The sequence below is a fragment of the Lactuca virosa genome, chromosome 9 (genome assembly GCF_052849685.1).
Source record: "Lactuca virosa cultivar CGN04683 chromosome 9, Lactuca_virosa_CGN04683_v6, whole genome shotgun sequence".
Taxonomy (NCBI): Eukaryota; Viridiplantae; Streptophyta; class Magnoliopsida; order Asterales; family Asteraceae; genus Lactuca; species Lactuca virosa.
Window position 1 is genome coordinate 89,508,036 of NC_136434.1, and position 27,855 is coordinate 89,535,890.

The 27,855-nt window shown below is 32.6% G+C and overlaps 3 protein-coding genes and 1 non-coding gene across 4 annotated transcripts; 3 read left to right on the forward strand and 1 right to left on the reverse strand.

The window, feature by feature from the left end:
- Nucleotides 1–14,122: 14,122 nt before the first annotated feature.
- Nucleotides 14,123–15,742, forward strand: LOC145135500 (protein NODULATION SIGNALING PATHWAY 2-like). Its single transcript, XM_079069769.1, has one exon. It carries the CDS (start codon nt 14,197–14,199, stop codon nt 15,535–15,537), a length of 1,341 nt encoding a protein of 446 aa, XP_078925895.1. The 5' UTR covers nt 14,123–14,196; the 3' UTR covers nt 15,538–15,742.
- Nucleotides 15,743–17,806: 2,064 nt separating this feature from the next.
- On the forward strand, nt 17,807–19,374 carry LOC145136710 (protein NODULATION SIGNALING PATHWAY 2-like). Its single transcript, XM_079070816.1, has one exon. The coding sequence runs from the start codon at nt 17,875–17,877 to the stop codon at nt 19,246–19,248; it is 1,374 nt and encodes a 457-aa protein (XP_078926942.1). The 5' UTR covers nt 17,807–17,874; the 3' UTR covers nt 19,249–19,374.
- Nucleotides 19,375–20,708: 1,334 nt separating this feature from the next.
- LOC145139498 (protein NODULATION SIGNALING PATHWAY 2-like) lies at nt 20,709–22,160 on the forward strand. The gene has a single exon (XM_079073301.1). It carries the CDS (start codon nt 20,709–20,711, stop codon nt 22,158–22,160), a length of 1,452 nt encoding a protein of 483 aa, XP_078929427.1.
- Nucleotides 22,161–22,846: 686 nt separating this feature from the next.
- Nucleotides 22,847–22,928, reverse strand: TRNAS-CGA (transfer RNA serine (anticodon CGA)). The gene has a single exon. It is a non-coding gene; the product is annotated as a tRNA-Ser (tRNA).
- Between the last annotated feature and the right edge of the window lie 4,927 nt (nt 22,929–27,855).

Below are 27,855 nucleotides of genomic sequence, written 5' to 3' on the forward strand. Positions count from 1 at the left end.
ACAACTTTCATTTTGACTCCATCGGCTAATTCTCGACCGATCTTAAATTTAACAGTACGAGGAGATTATACTGTTAAATGTTCGCGTAAAATTCATAACTTCTACATACGGACTCTGTTTTCGTCTGTCTTTTTACCGTTGAGTTCCTATTAATGAGATCTTCAATTCTCATTTAGGTCGCGTAGGCCAAAAACCGCTCGATCTAAAATTCGAGTTTCGGGTTGTGCACTGCTAAGCCAAATCTTAGAAAATTCATAACTTCCTCATACGAAGTCAGATTTGGGCGTTCTTTTTTTGTATGTTCTCGGTTTAACGTATACTAAAGCTTTTGTTAAGATTTCTAAGGCTAAAAAGTCCTCCATCATAAATCCACTATTTACGTCTCCCGGTGTCGTGCCGGTTTTGCCATAAAACTTCGACGGACCATAACTTCTTCGTTATAACTCGGATTTCAACGTTCTTTATATGTACGGAACGGAACCCTTGAGACGTATTCTACAACTTGGTTAAGATTATTTATTCTAAATAATCTTTTGTCAAAAAGTCATTTTCGACCCCTATTATCTCTAAATTGACTAGCCCGGATCTATGGGCGTTACACATACTGTCAGACATATATGGGTGTCCGACCTACCCTGCTAGGCATACCGGGGTGCCTAACCTACCCCTGTCAGACATATCGGGGTGTCCGACCTACCCCTCCGGTTTATCTCAACCGGTTACGGGTACTATATCACCCCTACTACTTCCACATAATAACATAACATAATCATATTGTCTAGCATAGCTGGGGTACTATACTACCCCTTAGGACCTATCAACCGGTAACTGGGGACTATTCCCCTTACTACCACTATCACATAACATCATATTATACTAGCATGTAAAAAACATCAGATAGTGGCAAACCCAAGTAATTATCACATAGAAAACTACTCGACAAACAATCCCTACTAGTGGGCCGACATTGTGGCCGTAGACCCACTTCTACTGGAAGGTAACTCACCTCGATGTCGTAAACTGTTTGAACTGTCCTTGCTGCCGATATCAACACCTCTCAGATCCTACACATAACAATCTTCCTTTAATTACCAAATCCTGTTCAACTCAGATCAAAGTCAAGGTCAACACCTTGGTCAAAGTCAACATCCAGTTGACTCAACTTGTCGAGTTGGCCCCACATCTCGTCGAGTTCCGAAATCATGAAAACGCCAAGACTTTGACCCTACTCGTCGAGCCTTACAAGGGCTTGTCGAGTTCTCTTTTAAACAAAGTCGGGACCTTCGACAACTGACTCGCCGAGTTCATCCTTGAACTCGTCGACCTCATCTTCATCCGAGTTAAGGTGTTTAGTCCTTGAATCGCCAAGTTCATCCTTGAACTCGTCGAGTTCAACTTCATCTGGTTGGGATATTGCCTTGAACTCGCCGAGTTCATCCTTGAACTCGTCGAGTACGTTGATCTTCAGGTCCATAATGAACCCAACTGGTTGAGTCTTCTTCCAACTCAACACACTAACCGATATCAGAAGGGGTTTTAGGAGAAATGCGACCTGACTCGCCGAGTCACATAACCGACTCGCCGAGTCCCCCTATGTCTAAAACTATTCAGTCGATTTCAGATGGTCCTAATGCATTCAAAACATAGATATGACCTCCTAGGGTCCATATTACACGTAAAGTTACGAACTTGACGTTCATGCATGGGGTTTTTGGCTCAAAAGGATCTAAAATGAGGTTTATATGATGCATGGAACTCCCATGGCCATAAAGTTGGCACCTTTATGCCATGGGAACCCTCAATGGTTCCAAATCTGAAGTCATACCCCTTAAGAACCACAAAATCCTGAATATGGCTCTACTAAAGCTTAGAAAAGGTGGAAACTTGCCCTAACTAGAGATCTAAGAGATAAATGGTCAAGGTTTGAGCCTTTTACCTTGAATAAGCTGGAAATGAAGCAAAACCTCTGGATCTACTTGCTTCTTCTGGAACCCCCAAGCTTCCACTTCTTTCTTCAAGCTTCAAACAACCAAAAAACACACAAAAATGACTCAAGAACACTCCAAATGCTTTAGGGTTTGGAGTTAGGGCTTTTCTGGACTGTGAGAGGCGATGGAGGCTGAAGTGGGATAAGATAATGTGTTTAAATAAGGTTCAAACCCTAAATATTAGGGTTTCATCCAGGCAGTCCTACTCGTCGAGTCGGGGTCCCGACTCGTCGAGTAGATTACTTAAAACCTGTGTCCATAATCCAGTCTACTCGACGAGTTGGCCCTCCAACTCGTCGAGTCCCTATGTAAAAATGCAAATACTTATATTTAAAATACGTACCGGGAACCGGGCGTTACAAGTGATGTCGAACAGTTGTATGCCGCGCATCAAGCTAAACATGGGTTTCCACGGATGCTTGGTAGTATTTATTGTACACATTGGGAATGGGCAAATTGTCCCAATGCGTGGCGTGGTTCGTTCACGCGAGGTGATCATGGGGTCCCGACTGTTATATTAATATTAGAGGCGATTGTTTCACATGACCTATGGTTTTGGCATGCATTCTTTGGTATGGCGGGGTCCAACAATGACCTGAATGTGTTTTAAGTGTCTCCGTTATTTAAAAATATTTTGCATGGTAAAGCACCAGACATGTCATACGTTGTGAATGGAAATGAATATAAGTATGGGTATTACCTATGTGATGGGATATATCCAGAGTATGCTACAAATGTCAAGTCATATTCATTTCCAGCCGATGAAAAATGAAAATTATTCAAGTTAGCACAGGATCTGCACAGAAGGATGTGGAACGAGCGTTGAGTCCTAAAACAAAAGTGGCACATAATCAAACATCCAACACGAACATTGGATATAGCAAAACCGACGACGGTGTTGACTGCTTGTATTATTTTACATAACATGATAATAGAAGAAGAGGGCAGAGCTATTTGTTCATATACCGGGAACGATATACTTAATCCACCTGTAGTAATACAAGTTGGCAGCCCGACATACTTCTCTAGGGTATTGGAAATACAAAATCGTGAAACACATCACAATCTACGTCACAGTTTGACCGGGCACATATGGGAAAGACGATTCCAATGGGAAATGACGATGAAGCCGAAGAGGATGAGGGCGATGACGGCGAGGCAGACGTGGACGGTGACGACGAGGAGGATGTTGACGGTGACGACGACGAGTAGTGTTTGTCTATGATTTTTATGTTTTAAATTTTTATGTTTTTTAAGTAGTGTAATGTTTTATTTGTTATGTTTTATTTCTATTTTAGTAAATTAGGTTTTAAATTTATATGTTTTTAATTAATGAAATGTGGATTTATTTTTTTGTTTTTTCAAAAAATGTATTTATGTAATAAATTATGTTTTTTATTTAATATAATGTTACAAAAATAAAAAAAATAAGGAATATTGTGTAGTGATAACCATTTCCAATGTCTAGTGAGTTGGTGGTGAAGCTGACATGACACAGAGGTTGCAACACTTTTTGGGTGGGTTGGTGGTAACCACTCCTCATAGCCTTATAATATAAATGTATAATTTCAAGTTGGACAGATTGTTTTTTAGGAGTGTGCATGTGGTTTATTATAAGTACCCAAAGATGTCCTTAATCATATGGTTCAGTTTTTACTTTTGTTAGTTTGTGTGTAACGATATTGGTGAGTGGTAGTAAAGAAGAAAATAAATATATGTAGAGTATAATAAATATAACCAAGTGGAAGACCTTAATATATAAATATTTTAATCATTTTATTTGTTGTTTTCTTTGTTTTATTTTGCATCATCTTTGCATATATGTTCTTGGAGCTGTGGGTTTTTTTATTCTTTAACTGTGTGAAGGAGGTTATGTGAGTAAAAGATTAAAAAAAATGCCTGGGAAAAGAATAGAATATTACACACAATTTAATAATATATTGGTATGTTAAATATTGACAGTAATAACTTGAATTAAATAGAAATATAAGATTTTAAATTGTGAATACTATAAATGTGAAGAGTGTCCGATTAAACTTTGAATGAGTGTGTTATTAAATTGTGAATACTGTAAATTTGATCTATTTTTTTGTATAAGTGATTTTTTTTGTTAAAATATGAATGATAAATGTTTAAATGTGTTGTATAATATTTTTGCGAATAGTGTAAATTAAACTGTGAATTAATGTCTAAACATGCGTATTAAACTGTGAATACTGTAAATTTGATATGTGAATATATATATATATATATATATATATATATATATATATATATATATATATATATATATATATATATATATATTGAATAGTGTAAATTAAAATTTGAATGATAATCATGAAATGCTCTATGGAATTGTGAATTTATATGGTGAATACAAGGTGTTTGAAATACTTCAACAAAATCAATTATATTTTTACGATGTAAATACTGTGAATGAGACTCCTAAACTACTTTATTAAACGGTGAATTAAATTCTTGAAATGTAAGTTTTAAGTTGGATATGGTCGTAAATGTATATTTTTGTTTACTAAACTCTGAATTTATTATGTTAAGCTAAGATTTTTGTATTTAAACGGTGAATTAAAGTCCTGAAATGTAAGTTTTAAGTTGGATATGGTCGTAAAGTCTTTTTGTGTATTTAACTGTGAAATTATTGTCTTATGCTGTAAATTTTGTATATTAAGCCGTGATTTTTGTATTTTAAACTGTGAGTTAACTGCATTCAGTTATGTATTTTCTATTTAAACTGTGAATTGATTATATTGAGATGTGAATTTTGTGTAGTAAACTATGATTTTTGTGTTATAAATTGTAATTTGACTGCATTAAGTTGTGAATTTTCTATTTAAACTGTGAATTGACTGTGACTTTTAATGAATTTTATATTAAATTATGAACGATTTATATATTAATATTTGTATTAATTTCTTGTGAATATATTTATTTTTTTGTTGTATAAATATGTAAAAATGTATTAGTTTTTATAATTATTTTGCATTAAACTCCAAATAAGTGAATTAATTGGTTTATTACATTGTGAATATAGTATTTAAGCTGTTAATCAATAATTATATATATATATATATATATATATATATATATATATATATATATAGGCTAAGGTTATTTTGTTTTTACTAACTATTGTGTGCCAGAATGCACAGATCTAGACGACCGGATGAAATAGAATCAAAGATCATGATCTGAGGGTTTATGATATTGGAATAGGATAACGCGTACCATATAATCACATAAATTTCAGCATAGGGCATTTTAGTCGGTTAACCTATATTAAAAAAGGAAATTTTCGAATTTTTAAGGATAATTAATTCCTTTACTTTTAAAAATCTGAATATTTTAAATTAATTCAAATTTAAAAATCCGATTTAATCTGTCAGAATGATAGAATGCTAACCATAAACTAGTACCGGTTTCAGTTTTTATTCTGTCAGAATGACAGAATAAAACCATAAACTAGTAAATATAATTTCTATTTTATTCTGTCAGAATGACATAATGCCAACCATAAACACTAAATACATTCTGAAAGAATACACAAAATCGATTTTTGAACTAATAATATACCAAATAATTACATTGTATGATTGTGATTCATTGAATAATAACAACATTATGAAAGAATAACAAGTGTAATTCTTAAAAAATAGCAACATTCTTAAACAGTGAGTGTGATCATTCTTTGATTCATTCTTCACGCCTTTCCCATCAGGTCTTTAAGCCATTTCTATCACAAATATATTGCCAAATATTTTGTAGTGATACACTTGTAACAACTGCACATTAAACATATAAATAATTAACTACTATTCTATTAGAATACAACAATAATATTCTTACAGAATAAACTATTCTTGCAGAATGGTTTTGAATATTCTTAAAGAATTTGTATTATCAAGAATATACCCAACGAACAAAACATTTGAAATATAAATGCATGAAAAGATCATGTTAACACAAAAGGTGACTAACAAAAAAACAATTAGAATATATAAACCATCTTCGGCTCACAAGTTTTTTGTTGTGAAAAATGACGATCTATGAAAGCACCAGGATGAAGACTCCCTGTATGTATTCCAAATGCATTATATTTCTATTTAGTTTCTCTTTACGTATAAAAAATCATGTTACAAGAAAAAAAAAAAAAACCAAATATCCAAACCACATGGAACACAGTAAGGGGACAATAAGTAGGAAGAAGACCCTCCAAGGGTAAAAAGGTCCGAATAGATAGTATCTATCCCACCAGGTGTAAAAAACCACCTTTGTTTGCACCTACAACTTGTGTAAATTATTGCAACAGAAAATTATTCCATGTGTTTGCATTCTAATATGAAAAAAAAAATCCCCAGCTTAACCCTTTTTCATGCAAATTCCGACAGAATGCCAGCTTAACGCTTTTCATCAAAGACTAATGACATGTACCACTACCAACTAGAATAATTCTTAAACAGTGAATTTGACACATTCTTTTTTGAACAATATAACCAATTCTTAAAGAATGGTGAAAAATATGTTATGTACTCTTATAGATATAATATGTTTCTTTATTTAAAAAATAAAAAAGAAGAGTTCATTGAGGCATTTCATCGAACGGTGTATGAGCATACAAAATATGCTAATTTAGTAAGAACCAAAATTATCGTTTCTTTTTCTAACTTTGGAAATTCAGGGGGACTTTGCCCTACTTTGAATTCAAAGTTTTCCACTAGCAGATGGATTCAACTTACAATATAAGAAAAATGGTTGCTTTCAAAGGATTTTTCAACACCAAATTAAGTCATCGACAATTGCAACAAAAAAAATTCAGTTACACATCATAACAAGAGAACAAAGACCAGATAGGGAGAAGAGAGACATTACAATGGATTTAGAATCCCTCTCCTGTACTCTTCCATCATGGTTAGGGGGGATCGGTGGTGGTCAGAATAAGAAGACCGGACTTGAAAATCGGCAAATTGGGGTTTTCTTCATTGACTAAGTCGACGGTGGGTTGTAAGGAGGACTAGATCTCGCCAGGCTGAAGAACTGGGCGACTGCTACTGGTGGTTTCTACCGGCAGCAAACAGTTTCCGGTCATCTTCAATTAAACAGTCGGTCTCAGGGGGAATCGGTGGTGGTGTTTTTGGGTCTGTAGAAGAAGAAGAAGAAGCGGTGGATCAGAAACAATGGTGAGTACGATTTAGGGCTAAATGTTCTAAATTTATATTTGCTTCTTGCGTGATATCAGGAATATTGATTATCTACCATAATTAACTATGCAAAGATTAGTATAATACTCTTAAATGATTTATTTAATTATTTATTTTTTCCTAAATTCCTATTAGTGCATTCATACACACTATAGTTGCTAGAAACATTTGAACCTATCTCTGTTTCTCTCTCTCTCTCTCTCTCTCTCTCTATATATATATATATATATATATATATATATATATATATATATATATATATATATATAACTGACAGAATGCCAACCATAAACTAGTAAATACATTCTGAAAGAATACACAAAATCGATTCTTGAACTAATAATATACCAAATAATTACATTGTATGATTGTGATTCATTGAATAATAACAACATTCTGAAAGAATAACAAGTGTAATTCTTAAAAAATAACAACATTCTTAAACAGTGAGTGTGATCATTCTTTGATTCATTCTTCACGCCTTTCCCATCAGGTCTTTAAGCCATTTCTATCACAAATATATTGCCAAATATTTTGTAGTGATACACTTGTAACAACTGCACATTAAACATATAAATAATTAACTACTATTCTATTAGAATACAACAATAATATTCTTACAGAATAAACTATTCTTGCAGAATGGTTTTGAATATTCTTAAAGAATTTGTATTATCAAGAATATACCCAACGAACAAAACATTTGAAATATAAATGCATGAAAAGATCATGTTAACACAAAAGGTGACTAACAAAAAAAACAATTAGAATATATAAACCATCTTCGGCTCACAAGTTTTTTGTTGTGAAAAATGACGATCTATGAAAGCACCAGGATGAAGACTCCCTGTATGTATTCCAAATGCATTATATTCCTATTTAGTTTCTCTTTACGTATAAAAAATCCTGTTACAAGAAAAAAAAACCAAATATCCAAACCACATGGAACACAGTAAAGGGACAATAAGTAGGAAGAAGACCCTCCAAGGGTAAAAAGGTCCAAATAGATAGTATCTATCCCACCAGGTGTAAAAAACCACCTTTGTTTGCACCTACAACTTGTGTAAATTATTGCAACAGAAAAGTATTCCATGTGTTTGCATTCTAATATGAAAAAAAAATCCCCAGCTTAACCCTTTTTCATGCAAATTCCGACAGAATGCCAGCTTAACGCTTTTCATCAAAGACTAATGACATGTACCACTACCAGTTAGAATAATTCTTAAACAATGAATTTGACACATTCTTTTTTGAACGATATAACCAATTCTTAAAGAATGGTGAACAATATGTTATGTACTCTTATAGATATAATATGTTTCTTTATTTAAAAAAATAAAAAAGAAGAGTTCATTGAGGCATTTCATCGAACGGTGTATGAGCATACAAAATACGCTAATTTAGTAAGAAAAAAAATTATCGTTTCTTTTTCTAACTTTGGAAATTCAGGGGGACTTTGCCCTACTTTGAATTCAAAGTTTTCCAATAGTTGATGGATTCAACTTACAATATAAGAAAAATGGTTGCTTTCAAAGGATTTTTCAACACCACATTAAGTCATCGACAATTGCAACAAAAAAAATTCAGTTACGCATTATAACAAGAGAACAAAGACCAAATAGGGAGAAGAGAGACATTACAATGGATTTAGAACCCCTCTCCTGTACTCTTCCATCATGGTTAGGGGGAATCGGTGGTGGTCAGAATGAGAAGACCGGACTTGAAAATCGGCAAATTGGGGTTTTCTTCATTGACTAAGTCGATGGTGGGTTGTAAGGAGGACTAGATCTCGTCAGGCTGAAGAACTGGGCGACTGCTACCGTTGGTTTCCACCGGCAGCAAACAGTTTCCGACCATCTTCAATTAAACAGTCGGTCTCAGGGGGAATCAGTGGTGATGTTTTTGGGTTTGTTCATAATTGACAAGTAGTTTGCAAACTAAGGAATTGAAAAGTTTGTTTTATACAATATAAATGTTGGATTTGTTCAAAATATCCTTAATAAAAACATTTTAAAAAAATGGTTTTAAGATTCTTAACCTTTTTGGGTTCTCATTTGAATCGTTATATATATATATATATATATATATATATATATATATATATATATATATATATATATATATATATATATATATATATATATATATATATAATTAGAAATTTTGTGTTTTGGACCGATATGTTACAACTCATTAAAATGAATACGTTTTTTGGGTTTGATATGATACAACTCGTAAAAATGAATATGTTTCCGTTTCTTGTGCCTTTTGGACCGATCAAACATTGAATGTTTATACTTTATAACATTTGTTTGAAGGATTGTAACTCATTGAATATAACACAAAAACAGCAAAACTATAGTCTAAATTCATCTACAAACTCTAAATTACACGTCGTAAAAAACCACATGTCAATCCCGAATGGGATATGTTTGTTTAAAAATTTTCACAGAATACAAAAGTTTAAACTTCTTGCTTCAAAGCTGAAATATTTCAGCTTTGATATCTCATTTTTTAAGGATTGTAATTCATCGAATATAACACCAAAACAACTAAATTATAGTCTAAAATCATCTACAAACTCTAAGTTATACATTGGAGAAAATCGCATGTCAATCCGACTTCAAACGAAGGAGATATGTTTGTTTAAAAAATTTCATTGAATACAAAAGTTTAACTTTCTTGCTGAAAAGCTGAAATATTTCAGCTTTGATATCCCATCTTTGAAGAATTGTAACTCATTGAATATAGCACCAAAAACAACAAAATTATAGTCGAAAATCATCTACAAACTCTAAATTACACGTTAGAAAAAACTGCATGTCAATCAGACTTAAAACGAATGAGATATACTTGTTTAAAGAATTTTACATAATACATAAGTTTAAATTTCTTGCTGAAAAGCAGAAATATTTCAGCTTTGAAGGATTATAACTCACTGAATATTACACCAAAATTATAGTCTAAAATCATCTACAAACTATAAATTACATGTTGGAAAAACCGTATGTCAATCCGACTTAAAACGAATGAGATATGTTTGTTTAAAGAATTTCATAGAATGCAATTTTTTTTAAAAATAAGTTGGTCCGAAACCGGTTTTTACCCGGAACCGGTAAAAAAACCGGACCGGTTTTGCTGAAATCCTAGCACCGAGAACCGGCCCGGGGGTTAAAAAAAACAGTCCCGTTCGGTTTGGTCCACAGGTCCAAATGCTCATCCTTACTTATAATCGACATAGAAGGTCGGCTTGGTCTGCTCTCTATTCGGATAACGCAAGAGATTGTAACCATCTAGGTAACCAAATTGATGTGGTGAGAAACTATTTCACAAAAACAATAATATTAATAACCATTACAATAATGTGATCAAATCAATTAAACTATGTTGCTAGGGGTAGTGAAACGAAGGAACACAAATTCTCGTTCTATAGTTAAATGAATGAACTGAACGATAATCTCGTTCATTCGTTTATGTTCGTGAACATATATTTATTTGAATAAAATAATAATCATAGAACATATATTATATAATTGTATATGAACGAATATAGTGATATTATGCATGCATTATTTAACTATCAAGCCAATATGTAAGCATTTTCTTAATGGTTTCAGGGAAATTTCAATGATATATAAATACACATTATAAATTGCAATTATAAATAATGGAGGCCTGATAACATTATCAATTATTTAGTAAGTTTTTAGTTTTTAGTAAGGCCATTTAGAGTTTGGAAATCGAGGCATGTGTGTTCCAATCTATAAACATTTACAGTTAAGGGATTAAACTTCGCGGAAAACTGAAGTTTTTTATAATCTTTTACCGTGTTTAGTCCAAAAACATAAGTTTTTAAGCATATCATTTTAATAAAGCTCCTTCTCCCATCTAATTTGTCGTTTTTAAGCATGCATAAATTTTAAATTAACTAATATATTGACATCTATTATCACGAATTTCTCTAATATTCATTTTGAATTTGTATATTTAATGTAATAAATAAACTAGTTGCTCCTTGATAATGCAAGATGAAAAATAAGTATATTTCAATACATAAATCAATAATCTCTAAATATTATTAAAAGATAAACCTTATGACATCATCTAAAACAATCAAGACCGTTGATTGTGTTTTCTTTATAGGTTTTACACCCTTAGATCAATTTGCTTACGTCACCTTGATCAAACAAAAGTCAACCCGTTTGTTTTGAAGCCTTACGCGGTTCCTTAATGATTTTAAAGTTTCCAAAATCAAATTTCGTTACCAATATTAATTTTCATCCGTTATATTAGGAAATTAAATACAGGAATTGAATGAGAATGATACTTGATTTCTTTCCAAACTACAACTGCAAAATTGGTTCCTTATTAATGTAAACCTTAAATTTAGGCTCTATTTTCATTTAAAAATTCTTTCCAAATATATTATATGTTGAAATATCGGAAACTATTAATTTCAAACTTCAAAAATTTCGGATATGATAAAATTTCGGATATTATCATGAACCAATATATTTTCAAGCATGATATCTTCTATTTTAAGTTTAAATGAGATTTCAATTGATTACCTGTTAATTTTCATCATATTGACTTGTATATAGATTTCAAACCTTTTTAATAATCGATTTACAGAAACATTCTGTCATAATTCTTCCGCAGAAAACAAAACAAAAAAACTTCAACCTTCCCATCAGTTTGATTAGTCGAATAAGTATATGTACTTCTTCCTTAAATCCTTTTAATCTCTTTTAACCTGTAAGTCTGACACTATTTTCGAATTTATATGTTTTTACTCATTCGTATGGTTCTTTGTTAAATACTTATAATTTGAATGTATAATGTTGTTTCTGAATTTATATTTTTTTTATGTTGTGTTTGTTTCTTGTTTCCATCTTTTTAATCTGTAACTATGATTCTATTTTCGAAAACAGTAAACCCAATGTTAAACTTGGATGTTATAAATAATGAAATTATGATGTTACATGTGTGTATACCTTTGTAAAAAAATCAATGTTAAACTTTGTTACTTTTGTACTAAATGGGTATATAATGATAATCAAGTTTTTTTTGTTCTTTTATCTGTTTAGCATCAAAGCAACAAGAAAACATTGTTTTTTTAATTCATCTTGAATAACCATTTAATAGCTATATGTAAAAGATACGGATACTCAGCAATTAAGACCACAAATCTTATGCAAACGTCTTCAGACGTCTTGAAGTAAGCATTCATTTTTCCATTATTTTATCATTATCATAAAATAAAAAGACATCCACGTGTGTTTAAATTATTTAATCCGTCTCATAATAACAAGTATGTTGTGTGCCAATTCTATATTTTGACATTTTCAATAAGTCACGGGCAATGTCTAAATTGAACAAACATAATTGTTTTTATATTTATTGGTTAGAGTTTCTTTATATTTAATATTGTGGAGGGTTTTATATGGTTCATTTTGAAGAAACATAAATAAGTTGCTATTTTTTGAAATAAACAGTTCTATTTCACAATATAACCATAAAATAACAATGTATTTTAAAAGTACATTGTCAAATGTTGGATTATACTTGCGTAGACCCATTTTCATGCATGATCGGCTATATGTAGTTGTTTACCGTGTCACAAGTAAAAAATGTGTGAAGGTACTCATATGTGACGAGGAAGGTCGTTTAACTAATAAAACAAAAAAATATTGTCTATAAAGAGGTCCTTCAACGACTATATATATTTATTGATTTCAATGTATTTTCTACACATTTCAATAATACCAATAACCCTGCTTTTTTATAACTATTCTGCAATATCTATATAAATTTGTATTTTATTTATGCGTTCCTCCGCGTTGAACGCGGGTCATAATCTAGTTTAATATTAGAAGAAAGATAAGGACGTCATATACAACAATCACATGTAAACAAATTGGGAGAAACCAAAGATAAGCCTAATAAAGCACTACATGTCAAACCACTCACCTTCATATTCATAATAAACAAGTTAGGCTATATCAAGAAAGAATTTGAAAAAAACCAAACTGTTCATATGGTAAACAAGTGTCATCTCCTAATAGCTAGGTTATACAGTTTTTTTAAGATAAGGATGCAGCCACAATATCATTCAACCTATAAGAGAGGAAGACCACAAAATGACTTCTTTACGAAATTTACTTCCTTCAAATCGAATCTTTATAAACCCCACTTTTAACCTTTCTATTGACATTTGAAAGTAGTAGAAATGGAATTGGCACAAATAGTCAAGGAATAATAGAAGGAGAAAAATTAGGTTACCATACAATAAGGCATTATCAAATGAAGATATTATATTTTAAAGGAGAAATTTGAGAACCAAGACAAAATGCCTAAAATGTTATATACAATAAGCATATCTACAACATTTATCAAAAGAAAGAAAGAGGTCTCATGCATACAGGTGTTTGTGGATCATTTAGTATACAACATATATGTATAAACGTACCTTTTTTATGGGATAAAAACAATCCCATGACTTGAATATCTAAAACGGATTGGAAAAATCAAAGACATGCCTAATAAAACACGCCAATCACTTTCATATTCATAAAATAAATATGGAGATACCAAGAAAGAGTTTTCTGGAATCCAAACTGTTCATATGGTAGACACGTGTCATCTCCTAATAAGCCAAATAATTATTCAAACAATATAAAAGACCAAATGAAGAATCTGTGGGGTCCACGGACAATTTTCAGCCACAATGTCATTCAACTTTCAATAGTAACCATTGAAATAGAAATTAATAATTTATCTAATCTTGATTAAGAATTTAGAGGAAACCAAAAGTTACTTGTTTAGAAGTTTACTTCCTTCAAATTCCCATTTCTAAAAACCCCAATTTTAACTTTTCTGTTGACTTTTTTAATATAAAAGAACTCTCATCATCATCACTCAAGAGGACACACACATCTATCTCTCTTTCTCTCTTTAGCACCATAGCTTTAGATCATTATAGAAACATAAACATGATGCAATCAGAACTTCTCCTTCATCCCTCTTGGGCAACTCACTCTTATATTCACTCGATTCCTCAACACTCCTCACTGATTCCATCTTTCTCCAATAATGAATTTTTAGGTTATGATCACATGGAGAGTTTTGATGATGTTTTCAGATGGTTGTGTGATGATGATGATCAACAGATGGAATCAGAGATTCCAATCGATAAATCCACCGAAAACGGCCCAACCCACTCCATGACCTCGAGTGAGTCATATGATTCAGAAGCCATGGAAATGGAATCCGAAACAGGAATCCAAAATTTACTCACAGCATACGCAGAAGCCATGGGATTACAACAGAGAAAGCTGGCTGAAGTGATTCAGAAATGTATAAGTGAAAAAGTCAACCCCAATGGTCAAACCCTTGAACGTTTAGCACTTAACTTGTTCCCATGTTCTGAGAATGAAAAAGAGTATCTAAAACAAGAATCTATTAGAAACTTCAACACAGCATTCAGAGGATTCTATGAGATCTTTCCCTATGGAAGATTTGCTCATTTCACAGCAAATTCAGCAATCCTTGAAGCTGTTCCAAACCATGTTGACTCGGTTCAGATAGTTGACTTTGACATGGGTGAAGGAAGTCAATGGCCTGTGGTCATACAAGTCATGGCACAAAGAAGAAAATCATTGACTATTACAAGTGTGAAGCTAGAAGATGATAACTCAGGATTATTTGAAGAGACCAAGATGCATCTGTTAAACTATGCAGGAAGTTTTGGTCTAAATTTGAAAGTAGAAGAAAAGGAATTGGGTCAAATAGTCAACGGGAATGAATTTATGGCTTTCAATTGTATGGTTGGGCTTCCACATATGGGAAGGACAAGGAGAAGAACTCAAGTTATTGATTTTCTGAAGGTAGCAAAACAGTTATTGGTGAAAACCCAAGGAATTATAACCTTTGGGGATGGAGAATACAGTGACAGAATGGAAAATTACCCAACCTACCCTTCGTTCTTCGATGGGAATTTGTCACATTATAAAGCATTGTATGAATCAATGGCATTGGGGTTTCCTAGTTATTTAACCCAAGGAAGGGTAGCTATGGAAACCCTTTTCATTGCACCTTTTATATCATCAATGTCTTGGTTACAGAAATGGGAGGAAGGAAGAGAAAACTTGTTTTCCCAAAATGACCTTGGGTTAAAAGGAAGAAGGATGAGTAGAGAAAGCTGGAATGAAGTGAGGGAATTGGTGAAGGAAGGAGAAAGTATGTATAAGGTTAGAGTTGAAGGAGGGAATGAGAATGAAATGGTGTTGGAATGGAATGGAATTCCACTTGTGAGAGTTTCTGCTTGGATGTAGTTAGAGAGATATACAGAACATGCATGCCTAGATAGAATTATAGATATGTACAAAAATTAATTATTTTTTTCATTGAAAAAAATAAATAAATTCACTCATTCTAGCATCAAAATAACAAACTTGAAATAACATATTCCCTCCTTTCATAGAAGTTGTAAGTTTGACTACACATGTAGTTTAAGTAAAAAGCACTGGATCATTTTTAAGTGGTGAATTTTAAAAAAAAAACATAGAAATTGATAGCGCTTCTATTGCAGTATACAAAGTCATAATATGAGTCATTTGGGATTTTGGAATTGATTCTTGTGGGAAAAAGGTTCCAAAATGGTAAAATGTCAACCACATCTTTCAACAATAATGAAATAGAGAGACTGGTGAGGATCAAATTCAGTATCATCCACTAACTTTGGAGACAAGGATGAGCATAAAATCTATTTTACAATGAGAATTTGCCAAAATGAAAACTTTGCGACTAATGTGCACATAATAAAGTTAAAATTTGTTGTAATGAGTAGGTTTCTGACAAAATGATTGATGGGGATATTAACAATTTAATATAAGACTGAAGGGTAAAGCTGATCAGCCTTAAGAAAACTCCAAGGCATGAAGAAAGACAAAAAATGAGGTCCTCAAGTAGGTAAATTAATTCAAATTCTTATTCGTAATATCCAATTTAATGTTTCTCTTGACTTCTATCAACAAATATTGTATATAACCATATCAAGAAATACCCAACCAGTCATCAAAACTCAAAGCAAAAACTTCTATCTACTTAGCTTCAAAATCATCATCAAAAAAATAACAAGATGATGCTTATTCTGAGCTTCTACTTCAAGCTTCTTGGCCAATTTAATCTTATTTTTATTCAAATCTTAATCATTTTGGTCTAAACATGTGTTTTTATGAGATAAATACCATGATTGTTCTTCTTCAATCAATAATAGTACAGCAGAAAACTCATTGTTGGGTTATGATCAGATACAAAACCCTTCAATGGTTGTGTGATGAGAATGAAGAAATAGAGGAGATTCAATTCATCAAATGTTCAGAGAATCAAGGAGGCAAGTATCTTGAAGAAGAACTTTTATGGAAACTTCAAGCAGATGATGACTTAGGGTTTAAATAGACAAAGAGGCAGCTCATTAACTATGCAAGAGATGTTAGTGTAAAGTTGAAGGTAGAATGGTAAATTCCAACTTCTTTAAGAAGTTTACTTCCTTCAAATTCAAACTTTTATAAACCCCACATTTTTAACTTTTTATGTTGACATTTGAAACTAGAAGAAATGGAATTGGCACAAAGAGTCCAAGGAAATATATTTTTTTTCCTATCTAATTATATATACCAATTATCATGAGACATTAGAGGAGCTCCAAACAAGAAACAAGAGACGATTCATAATGAAGATATTATAGTTTAATCGAGAAAACTAAGAACAAGACAAAAGGCCTAAAGATATCATATCAACAAGCATATCCACAAAATTTATAAAAAGAAAGAAAAGCACATAAAACAGTAACTAATTCCAAATTCAAAGAATATAAAACACATTAAACGTTACAATAATATATCATGTCACATCCATAATAAACTAGTAAAACAAGAAAGAGTTTGTAAGAAATCAAACACTGTTCACAATGTCAATATCATTTGAAAATTCACTGAATCAGGCAAAGATACACAAATTATTACTCAATTACCAAAATATCATTCAACCAACGAGTTAATACTCAATTACATGTTCCTTTTTTATTGGATGATAACAATTCCATCATGACTTCTATATATGTTTATCCAGATGAGAGCCTAGAAAAATAATTACATTTAGATACATAAATCCAGAACTGAATGTAATATTTTTTAAAAGATTAAAAAATTAGAAGAATAATAAGGACGACATATACAACAACCATATATAAAAGAGATACGGACAACCAAAAATAGGCCTAATAAAACACGCCAATCACCTTCATATTCATAAAATAACAAATAAAGATATACCAAGAAAGAGTTTGATGAAACCAAACTGTTCACATGGTAAACAAGTGTCATCTTCTAATAGGTCAGACAATTATTCAAACAAAAAAAAGACCATATAAATATTCTGTGGGTTCCACAGACAAAATGAAGCCAAAACATCGTTCAACTTTCAATTTAATACCCAAAAAAATCTATTCTTGATTGAGAATAAAACAATATAATATAATAGAGGAAGACCAGAAATGATAATTTGCTTCAAATTCCTATTTCTATAAAGGAGCACAATCATCATAACTCAAGGAAACACATCTCTCTCTCTTTTTCCTCATAGCTTTAGATCATTATAGAAACAAAAACATGATGCAATCAGAACTTCTGATTCAACCCTCTTGGCCAACTCAATCCTATTTTCACTCAGTTCTAGATCAAGATGTTCTAAACCATGAACACTCTTCACTGATTTCATCTTTGTCCATGAATGAATTTTTGGATTATGATCATATGGAGGGTTTGGATGATGTGTGTAGTTGGTTGTGTGATGATGATGATCAAAAGATGGAATCAGAGATTCCAACCGATAAATCCACGGAAAACAGCAACATATGGAGCCCAACCATCTCCATGACCTCTAGTGAGTCACGTGATTCAGAAGCCATGGAAATGGAATCCGAAACAGGAATCCAAAATTTACTCACAGCATACGCAGAAGCCATGGGATTACAACAGAGAAAGCTGGCTGAAGTGATTCAGAAATGTATAAGTGAAAAAGTCAACCCCAATGGTCAAACCCTTGAACGTTTAGCACTTAACTTGTTCCCATGTTCTGAGAATGAAAAAGAGTATCTAAAACAAGAATCTATTAGAAACTTCAACACAGCATTCAGAGGATTCTATGAGATCTTTCCTTATGGAAGGTTTGCTCATTTCACAGCAAATTCAGCAATCCTTGAAGCTGTTCCAAACCATGTTGACTCGGTTCAGATAGTTGACTTTGACATGGGTGAAGGAAGTCAATGGCCTGTGGTTATACAAGTCATGGCACAAAGAAGAAAATCATTGACTATTACAAGTGTGAAGCTAGAAGATGATAACTCAGGATTATTTGAAGAGACCAAGATGCATCTGTTAAACTATGCAGGAAGTTTTGGTCTAAATTTGAAAGTAGAAGAAAAGGAATTGGGTCAAATAGTCAACGGGAATGAATTTATGGCTTTCAATTGTATGGTTGGGCTTCCACATATGGGAAGGACAAGGAGAAGAACTCAAGTTATTGATTTTCTGAAGGTAGCAAAACAGTTATTGGTGAAAACCCAAGGAATTATAACCTTTGGGGATGGAGAATACAGTGAAAGAATGGAAAATTCCCCAACCTACCCTTCGTTCTTTGATGGGAATTTGTCACACTATAAAGCACTGTATGAATCAATGGAATGGGGTTTTCCTAGTTATTTAAATGAAGGAAGGATAGCAATGGAAACACTTTTCATTGCACCTTTTATATCATCGATATCTTGGTTACAAAAATGGGAGGAAGGAAGAGAAAATGTGTTTTCCCAAAATGACCTTGGGTTAAAAGGAAGAAAGATGAGTAGAGAAAGTTGGAGTGAAGTGAGAGAATTAGTGAAGGAAGGAGAAAGCCCATATGGAATCAGAGTTGAAGGAGAGAATGAGAATGAAATGGTGTTGGAATGGAAAGGGATTCCACTTGTGAGAGTTTCTGTTTGGATGTAGGTAGATAAATCACAAATATACATGCCTTAGATAGAATTATAAATCTGCACAAAATTAATTATTTTTACATAATGAAAAATATCTTCTGTACAAAGATTTCTAATACAAATCAATTGTTTACAACTATCTCACTACTTCCATCCATTTATATATTTACTAATGGCATTTCCCAGTGTATATCAGTTAACACAGTTAAATATACATTTCTAGATTGTGAAAGAGTGATATGATTTTAAAGAAAAAGGTACAAAAATTAGAGGAATGAAAAGGGAAGACAAAAATCATATCTTAAAACAGGGTATTGATCAATGATAAGCCAAAAGGCCTAAGTATATCAGATACAGCAAGAATATCGAAAATATTTATCAAAAGAAAGAGAAAAAAAAACATATTTCAAAACAGAATCTGATTAGCTAATTCCAAATTCTGAGAATGCAAAACACATTAAACTTGATAAAAATATATCATGTCACAACCATCACCTATCACATCCATAATAAAATAGTAAGATTATAACAAAAAAAGAGTTTGTAAGAACCCAAACACTACTCACAATGTCAACATTATATCAACATTCCCTAAATCAGGCAAAGATCACTAATGAAGATTGCAAAAGACAATTGAAATTATTGGGGACCCACAGACAACAAACAGCCACACTATCATTCAACCAACAAGTTAATACTCAATTACCACAATCACTTAATACCAAAAAGATAAGATATATATATTTATCTAGAAATACGTGTGGCTTTTTTATTGGATGAAAGCAATCCCATGACCTCTAGCATCTTTATGAGTTTGATTAGACATGTAATTTAAATAAAACCGTTGGATCATTTTTCAGAGATCAATTTGCAAAAATAGAGCAATCTATAGCTTCTAATGGAGCATATCAAGTCATAATAAAAGCATTTATTTGGGATTTTGGAATTGATTCTTCCGAGAAAAAGGTTCTAAAATGGTGAATTGTCTACCACATCTTTTAACAATAACGAAATAGAGAGAATGATGAGGAACAAAATCAATATCATCCACTACCTTTGATGACAAGGATGAGTATAAAAGCTATTTTAGATTGAAAATTTACCAAAATGGCAAAATGAAAAGTTTGCAATTGATATGGATATACTAAAGTTGAATTTTTTTGAAGTGAGTAGTATTCGGACAAAATGATTGATGGATATATTAACAATTTAATATTAAGATTGATGGGTACAGCTGACCAACCTTAAGAAAACTCCAAGGCATAAAGAAAGACAAATTGAGGCCTCCAAGTAGTTAAATTTATTCAAATTCTTATTCATATATGATATATCCACTTTAACTTTTCTTTTAACTTCTATTAACAAATATGATATATAAACATATCAAGAAACATCCCAACACTCATCAAAACTCAAGCCACAAAGTTCTATCCACTTACCTTCAATATCATCATCAAGAAAATAAAAAAGAAGATGGAGTCTGAGCTTTTACTTCAGACCTCTTGGCCAACTCAATCTTATTTTCATTCAAATCTTGATCATTATGATCCAAACATGGATTTTTATGAGAGTTATTACCATGAATTTTCTTCTTCAATCAATAGCTCCCCAGAAAACTCATTGATTTCATCAGAGCCATATGTCAAATCTCCATTGTTGGGTTATGATCAGATACAAAACCCTTCAATGGTTGACAACATCAACACACTTGATGATGTGTGCCAATGGTTATGTGATGAGAATCAAGAAATAGAAGAGATTCAATCAGAAAAGTCTACTGAAACTGAAAGTGTTCATGTATGGAGTCCAGACCTTTCCATGACATCAGATGATGTCATGGAAACAAGACTGGAGGATCTACTGAAGGCCTATGCAGATGCTATGACAATGGGACAAACAGAGCTTGTGAAAGTGATTGTCAGATGTATAAGTGAAAAAATAAGCCCCATAGGTCCAATCCTTGAACGCATAGCCTACAATTTGTTTAAAAGTGCAGAAAATCAAGGAGATGAGTACCTTAAAGAAGAACTCATGGGAAACTTCAAGTCAGCATTCAGAGCCTTCTATGATATCTTTCCTTATGGGAGGTTTGCCCATTTCACAGCAAATTCAGTCATCCTCAAAGCTGTTCAATCCAATGTAGAATCTGTTCACATAGTTGACTTTGACTTGGGTGAAGGAACTCAATGGCCTCCAGTGATAGAAGCTGTAGCACAACAAAGAAAATCATTGACTTTGACCATTACAAGTGTCAAACTAGAAGAACATGACTTCAATTTTAAAGACACAAAGAGGCAGCTATCTAACTATGCAAGAGATGTTGGTGTAAAGTTGAAGGTAGAAGAAGTCGAATTGGGACAATTGGTAAAAGTAATGGAGGGAAAATTAGACACAGAATTTTTGGCCTTCAACTGTATGATTGGCCTTCCACATATGGTAAGCACAAGGGAAAGAACTCAAGCTATGGGATTCCTAAAATTAGCCAAAGGGATATTAACAAACAGCAAAGGGATCATAACATTTGGTGATGGCGAAAATGGTGGCAAAATGGTAAATTCATCAAACTATACTTCATTCTTTGATGGGAATTTGTCACACTACAAAGCTTTATATGAATCAATGGAATGGGGGATTCCAAGTTACCTCACTGAAGCAAGGATAGCTTTGGAGACTCTTTTTATTGCACCTTCTATATCATCTTTGTCTTGGTTCCAAAAGTGGGAAGAAGGACAAGAAGAAGTTTTTTCTTTGAAGGGTATTGGGTTAAAAGGACAGTTGATGAACATAGAAAGCTGGAATGAAGCCAGGGAATTGGTGAATGAAAGAGAAAGTCCTTATGGAATCGGAATTGGAGGAGACAATGGGAATGAAATGGTGTTGGAGTGGAGAGGAACTCCATTAGTGAAAGTTTCTGCTTGGGTGTAAGTGAAAGATACAGAATCTTGATAGTTAGGCATATATAGATGTGTACAAAAATTAGGTATTTGAAACTTGAAAGTAATATGTGCATTTAATATAGATGATGATGATGATGATGATGATGATATCCTAAACTTGAGATCAGAAACCGCATCTTCTTTACTGATAAACATATTTGGTGTGCAAAATTCAAACGTTATAATCACTTTGATAAAACAAGTCCAAACACCAACTCAGTTTAGATTCTAACAAGACAAGGACATGGCCAATTCATGAAGGAAAAAGCTCAATAACACTGGGCGGAGAAAATGGATAATTGGATATTACCATATACAAACAAAAAGTATGCAAACATAATACACACAAATTAGGGCAAAACTTATACATATACTACCATATACAAACATCAAGTAGGATCAACTGCTTGGAATTATGCACGATAAAGATAATTAATTGATAGACATGAAGAAACGGAAATGAACAAGTAGCATAGTAGATTTCTGTAGTTACAACAATCTCCCATTTCGAATAAAGAATCTAATCAAATGAAAAACAATACACACGAAATACCACTGAGTTAAATTGCTTGAATCCACGTCGAAATTGGAGGATCAGTAAAATTATACAGTGGGAGTGGTAGAAAAAGAAAATAATCAAATCCCTAGACCTATATTGATGTGAAAAATTAAAAACGTCGACAGCAGGATTCGAACCTGCGCAGGCAAAGCCCAACAGATTTCGAGTCTGTCTCCTTAACCACTCGGACATATCGACTCTACGATGAAGGTTAACGTGTATAAAAAATATAAAAACAACTTTCATTTTGTAACTTTTAAGTGGAATAAAAGTCATTAAATAAACACTTTTATGCTATTATTTCCCAAAATATTTGTATTTTTCGGTGCTAAGTTAGTACATTGTTGCCAACCAAACACACTAGGATCATGTAGACATATTTGTAATGCAACAAAAAAATTCATAAACTATTATCAATTGTTCAAACTTAAGAATAAATCATTGCAATAAAATAAAGTTATTTTAATTTAGAAAATTATGAAGCAACTCAGGTTGTTTATTTTATTGGTTTCATAGTTACAAACGATGACAATATTATTATTGATTATGTGACCTTTATTAGCTAAATCAAGTTTATACATTGACCCAACATTTCACTTTCTTTCGGTTAAGTTTCACACGAATAACTCATTCCCATTTAATCATGTATGTCATTTTAATATCATGTGGTATATTGATGACTTGTTGTGTGAGAGATCATGACCAATATTATGTGGTTTGTTGTTCTTTATCGATAGAGTACATGACAACCATATATTATTTTGATTTATCAATAAAAACTAGTGAGCTAGCTATCTATATGTGTTTAGGATGTCTTTCATTAGGTGGTTTTCAAAAAGTTCCAACTTCAAGACAACTTTATGAAATGTTATTGGTGGTCCTCTTAATACCTCTGAAATGCCTTTCCTTATAAACTTAGTGTATTGATTTTGGCCAAGTTCGAATTATGCAATCAAACATCTTGAAATAGATAGTGTCGATTCCTTCAAAAAAAAATTATTAAGAACCATCAAAACAACATATTGACCCAGCATCACAAATTGGTTCAAAAGTAGTAAACCAATATTTATAAAAACACATGTGATAGGTGTAAGCCGAATCAATAACCCAATTATCATCGACACCTCCAATAATGATAGTAAAAACCTCTCTATCAAAATCATTATCACGAGCAAAAGTTTGCAATTGCATACTTTATTTATTCTATAACTTATAAAATGAAGACATCTCATGACCATCTTTCTTGCAATATCAATAAGACTTATCTTTATCTCATGATTGGATTGACTACTTTTTCCCAGAGAATCACGTTCATTATAACAACCCCAAATATATAACCCTTCACCGTGCAAATTGTTTTCCTTGTTTGTAGTTATACCATCTCTCTCATTTTTTTTCTTAATATTAAGCTTCATAAACTCCATGTAAGGTAAGAGTATCATGACTATAAATAATCGTCTCCCTTAGGTTTGAATAAGATTTCAAAATAGATTACAATAGAGTAAAAGGAAGGTCTTTTACTCTTGTTCAGAATGCTTAATTTCCAAAGTTAACAAACTGGACACAATCTCTTTGAAATTAATGATATGGTTAAGTAGATTACCACCTTCTAAAAGTTTATGTAAGAATTTTTTTCCTTTAAATGCATCTTAGTTGTGATATCTTTTATCAAGCATATTGATTCAATATTTGACCTGTAGTTCTTTCATTGAGCACCTTTGGGAAAATATTGTTGTGAAGATGTAACTAGATTTGAATCAGTGCTTTTTGATCCTTCCTTTTTTCGTCGAGAGTTCTAGTAGCTTTAACTTTTCATCCAACAAATCTAAAACACCATTATAGTATGAGCCACAAGGCCTCTCATCTTCATTTGTTAAAGGAAAAATCTAGTGACATGATCCAAAAACAGAATGTCATACTTACTCTAGCTATGAAACAATCTAAACTGTGTAGGAAAAACGATTAAATAGGTTTTTTAAATAGCTTAAAAATCGTTATTTGTAACGCTCATAGATTCGGGCTAGACACTTAAGATATAATAAGTAATAATTGTTCGTCATGCGAGCGATAAATAGATGATTTTGATAGAATATTATTTTGGATAAATATTTTTAACTAAAGTTATAGTATATGTGACAAAGATTTTGTACATATAAAGAACTTTGAAATCCGACTTCGTATGAAAAAGTTATGTTTCTTCGAAGTTTCACGATTAAACTGACACAATTATACGCATTGTAAAAAGTGAATCAGAGTTAAGTTGCTTATTAGCATAAGTAATCTAAATGAAAGTCGTAGTAATCGTAAAAGCGAGGGCATACATATAGAGAACGTCTAAATCTGACTTCATATGAGGAAGTTATGATTTTTCGAAGTTTCAGTGCGGCAGTACGAATACATAAATCGAAATTCAAATCGGTTAATTGTTAGCCGAACAATTTAAACGAGAGTTGAATATCTCGTGATTAGAAGTTTGTCGATATAAAGACAGTCGAGAACGGAGTTCGTATGAAGTAGTTATGAATTTCGTAAAAACTTTAACAATCTAAACCTGTCTAAATATGAATTTTAGTTAGAGCAAGAATTAGTTGTTGAGACCTTAATGAAAGTTGTAGAGCTCTTCGAGAGGATTCCGGGATATAAATAACGTCAAAAACGGAACTCGTATATGAAAGTTATGGTCGTTCAAAGATTTGCGAGAATTTACTTGGACCGATGGCGTGGCAACACCAAGTGGCGCCACGTTGTATGGCCAGGTAGTCTAGGGATGAGCATAGGTGGGTACCCGCCTCATTTGGCGAGAACCGGAACCGGAACCGGCGGTTCCTAGAAAGTTAGAACCGGAACCGCTCTAGGCAGTTCTTAAATGTTTGGAACCAGTCCCAAAACCGGCGGTTCTGGTTCCGGGAGCGGGTAACCCAGTTACATTAATTTTTTTTAACTTTTGTCGATAAAACCGCAATTTAGTTCGATTCAAATCGAATCAATTCAGACCAAAGACGGACAAATCGGACCAATATATTCTAAACCGATCTAAGTAACACACACATATTTATATGAAATACCAATATAAATATAAATATATATATATATATATATATATATATATATATATATATGGTTAGGTTAATTTGTTTCTTATATTTATTGTGTGCTAGAATGCACCAATAGGAATTTAGTAATTAAATAATTATTTAATTAAATAAATATAGATATTAAATAATTTCCATAATTATATGTATATTAAATGATATCCATAATTATAATTCTCTTTTTATGGAAACTAATTAAATCCGTCATTAATGTCAGCAATAACATTCTTTCAGAATGAATTCACATCTAGGTTTTTATGTATGAGTTCGTATTTTGTTTTAGTACTCACTCACTTAAAATACAATAAAGTTGCATGAAATATGAAAAACGAGAGTGTATTATACTAGAATACACTCTCATTCTGCTGGAATACACTCTCATTCTTCTAGATATGAATTCATTTTGAAAGAATATTATTGTTGACATTAATGACGAATTTAATTAGTTTCCATAAAAATGAGTTATAAGTATGGATAGCATTTAATATACATATAATTAATACTAAATTCCTATTGGTGCATTCTAGCACACAATAGATGTGAGAAACCTTTGAACCTACCTCTCTCTCTCTCTCTATATATATATATATATATATATATATATATATATATCAATCGGTTCTGGCGGGTACCCAGCGGGTAGCGATTCCGAAAAAATGAGAACCGGAACCGCTTAAGGCGGTTCCATAACTTTAGGAATCGGAACGGGAACCACTTAAGGCGGTTCTAGTTCCAAAACCGGCAGTTCCGAGGCGGTTCCGGTTCCAAAAGCGGGTACCCGGTTCCGATGCTCATCCCTAAGGTAGCTGCCCTCTCGAAGAGACACGGTGATGTGACGCCACAAGATTGTGACATGTGGCACCACGAAATGGTGACACGTGGCAAAGTTCTAGAAGAAAGGATGCGGTCGAACGGGAGTTGGACACGTGGCAAGCAGCTGGTGGAGACATGTCAGCTTTGAGGCATGGCGCACCCCATTTGTGGCCCTATGTATATCAGTTGAAAACAACCCTTATCCTCACACCTTTCAAGCCAATTCTCGCTGGATCCCTTCCCACTCTTAAGATTCGATTTTTTTTTAGCTTTTAAGATAATTTAATAGAAACTCTGAAGCTCCAGGTGCCCAACAATTAGAGGTCGTGACTTTAATAGTACTACTGGACTAACAATGTAGTCACATAGTAGGGTATTGATAATGAACATAGACTATTCTAGACAATTCGGGTCAAACATGGATATACTTGCAACCTGTAGATATTTATAAGCCATACATGGGTAGGTTTACAACCTATAGGTGTTAGTCGATCATACATGGGCAAGTTTACAACCTGTAGATGTTAATAAATTTTTTGCAGACAGGTCTACGACCTGTAGGCATTGATGAACCGTACACTGACAGGTTTAACTGTATGTGTTACTAAACTATACACGGGCAGGTCCCCGACATGTAGATGTTAAGGAACGACATACTGAAAGGACTACGACCTTTAGGTATGAATAAATTATTCATGAGGGTACTCTGTTCACCCCATGGTTGTCTTATTAACACATAATGCTAAGGAACCCCCGAGGCAATGTTGTCCACTTAGAGATCCTTTAGGATAGATCCCTTGAGATCATCGATTTAGGATCAGGGAGTGAGAATAACGCGAATGGATAATCAGATTATTTGTTTGATGTGAAATAGATAATTAAACTAATTAATTATATTATTGTGGGTTGAAAACCGTATGTGCTCACCAGGCTCCTAAGCATGACCCACTCAGTTTCTTTGTATCACAAGTAGCAGTACAAAGTATATGTTGTTTGGATCTGATGAGAGATTCGAGGAAATATAAGCCATTAGATGTTGTAAGGCCAGTAGTGACTATGTTTATGTGTATGTTTCTTATATCAGTTATGAAATCCCAAGTTTTTAATAATCAATGAAAAACATTTATTCAGATATACTTTTTATGGGACAAATTCTGCAATTATCAATAAACTATGTTTTAAAATAAGCATAAATAAAAAGGTCATTTCTGACCATAAAA